At 51.3% G+C, this 1,453-nt stretch overlaps 1 protein-coding gene across 1 annotated transcript; it reads right to left on the minus strand.

The window, feature by feature from the left end:
• Nucleotides 1–249: 249 nt before the first annotated feature.
• On the minus strand, nt 250–1,248 carry LOC140914594 (olfactory receptor 52E4). Its single transcript, XM_073352821.1, has one exon. The coding sequence runs from the start codon at nt 1,246–1,248 to the stop codon at nt 250–252; it is 999 nt and encodes a 332-aa protein (XP_073208922.1).
• Nucleotides 1,249–1,453: the final 205 nt, after the last annotated feature.

Raw genomic sequence — 1,453 nt, forward strand, 5'->3', positions numbered from 1 at the left:
CAGGAGAGGTGTGGCAGGGGCTGGAGTCCAGATACCAGCAATTACAAAGATGGCAACCCTGTGAATTGATGAGTTATACACAGATGAATTCCCCAGTTTGTTCCACTAATACAGTACACTCAGGTCAGGAAAGGGTTTCATGTCTCTTTGACTATCCAGTAAGTGATTCAGGGAAGAGGGTCCGGCACCACATCACCAGCCAGTTCTGTATGGAGCTCAGTCTGAAAGCAAGAGCACCAGGAGAAAACTTTAGGTCCCTTTATGAGTAAAGAGCCAGAGCAGCCTGTCCCGGATCTGTTTGGTCCTCACACCATAGATGATGGGGTTTAGCATGGGGGGCACCAGGAGGTACACGTTGGCCATGAGAACGTGGAAATGCAGGGGCACATTGTGGCCAAACCGGTGCGTGAGGAAGGAGAAGAGAGATGGGACGTAAAAGGTTAAGATAGCACAGAGGTGGGAGATGCAGGTCTCAAAAGTCTTGAGCTGGGAGTCCTTTGTGGGGAGGCTGAAGACGGCCCTGAGGATCTGGATATAGGACACGGTGATAAAAAGCATATCCAGACCCATCCCAGAGAATAGCAAAAAGAGGCCATAGTAATTACTGACTCGGATGTCAGCGCAGGCCAGCTTCACCACAGCTATGTGCTCGCAGTATGTGTGGGGGATGATGTTGGTTCTGCAATATGGCCACTGCCTTGCCAGGAAGGGATAGGGCAGTACAAATATGCTGCTGCGCAGAACCATGGCCAGGCCGATCTTGGCAACCATGGGGTTTGTCAGGATGGTGGAATGTCTCAGGGGATCGCAGATGGCCACATAGCGATCCAAGGCCATGGCCACGAAGATCCCAGTCGCCATCCCTGTGAAGCAGTGAATGAAGTACATCTGGGTGAGGCAGGCACTGAAATCTATCTCCCTGGAATTGAACCAGAAGATGCTCAGCGTTTTGGGCAGGATGGATGTAGGCAGGACCAGGTCGGTGACAGCCAGCATGCAGAGGAAATAGTACATGGGCCCATGGAGGCTCGGCTCCCTCTTCACGATGAACAGGATGGTGAAGTTCCCCAAGACAGCTATGATGTACATGGTGCAGAAAGGGATGGAGATCCAGACATGGGCCACCTCCAGGCCAGGAATGCCCAGCAGGATGAAGGTGGAGGGGTTGGTGAAGTTGGTTATGTTGGAATCTGACATGTTGTAGGGGGGAAGGTGTCCAACTCTGAGGCAGAACGGCGTCTCCTGCATGTACCGTATGTTCCCCTGTATGTGCCCAGGGTCTAGCATGATGGTTGCAGGACAAATACCTGGATGGAGAGACAGTGTTAATGTGAGTCACTACATGCACTACTGGGGGCTGTTCTCATGGGGGAAGCAGATCGGTCGCTCTTCACACACTGAGAAATAATATTTTCATTATTCAGAGGAATGAATTATAAACTGACCCTACTAA

The sequence above is a fragment of the Lepidochelys kempii genome, chromosome 1 (assembly GCF_965140285.1).
Source record: "Lepidochelys kempii isolate rLepKem1 chromosome 1, rLepKem1.hap1, whole genome shotgun sequence".
NCBI classification, from domain to species: Eukaryota; Metazoa; Chordata; order Testudines; family Cheloniidae; genus Lepidochelys; species Lepidochelys kempii.

Bases quoted from the DNA above. Each gene is read 5' to 3' on its own strand.
- LOC140914594 (XM_073352821.1), bottom strand. From the start codon at position 1,248: ATGCAGGAGACGCCGTTCTGCCTCAGAGTTGGACACCTTCCCCCCTAC.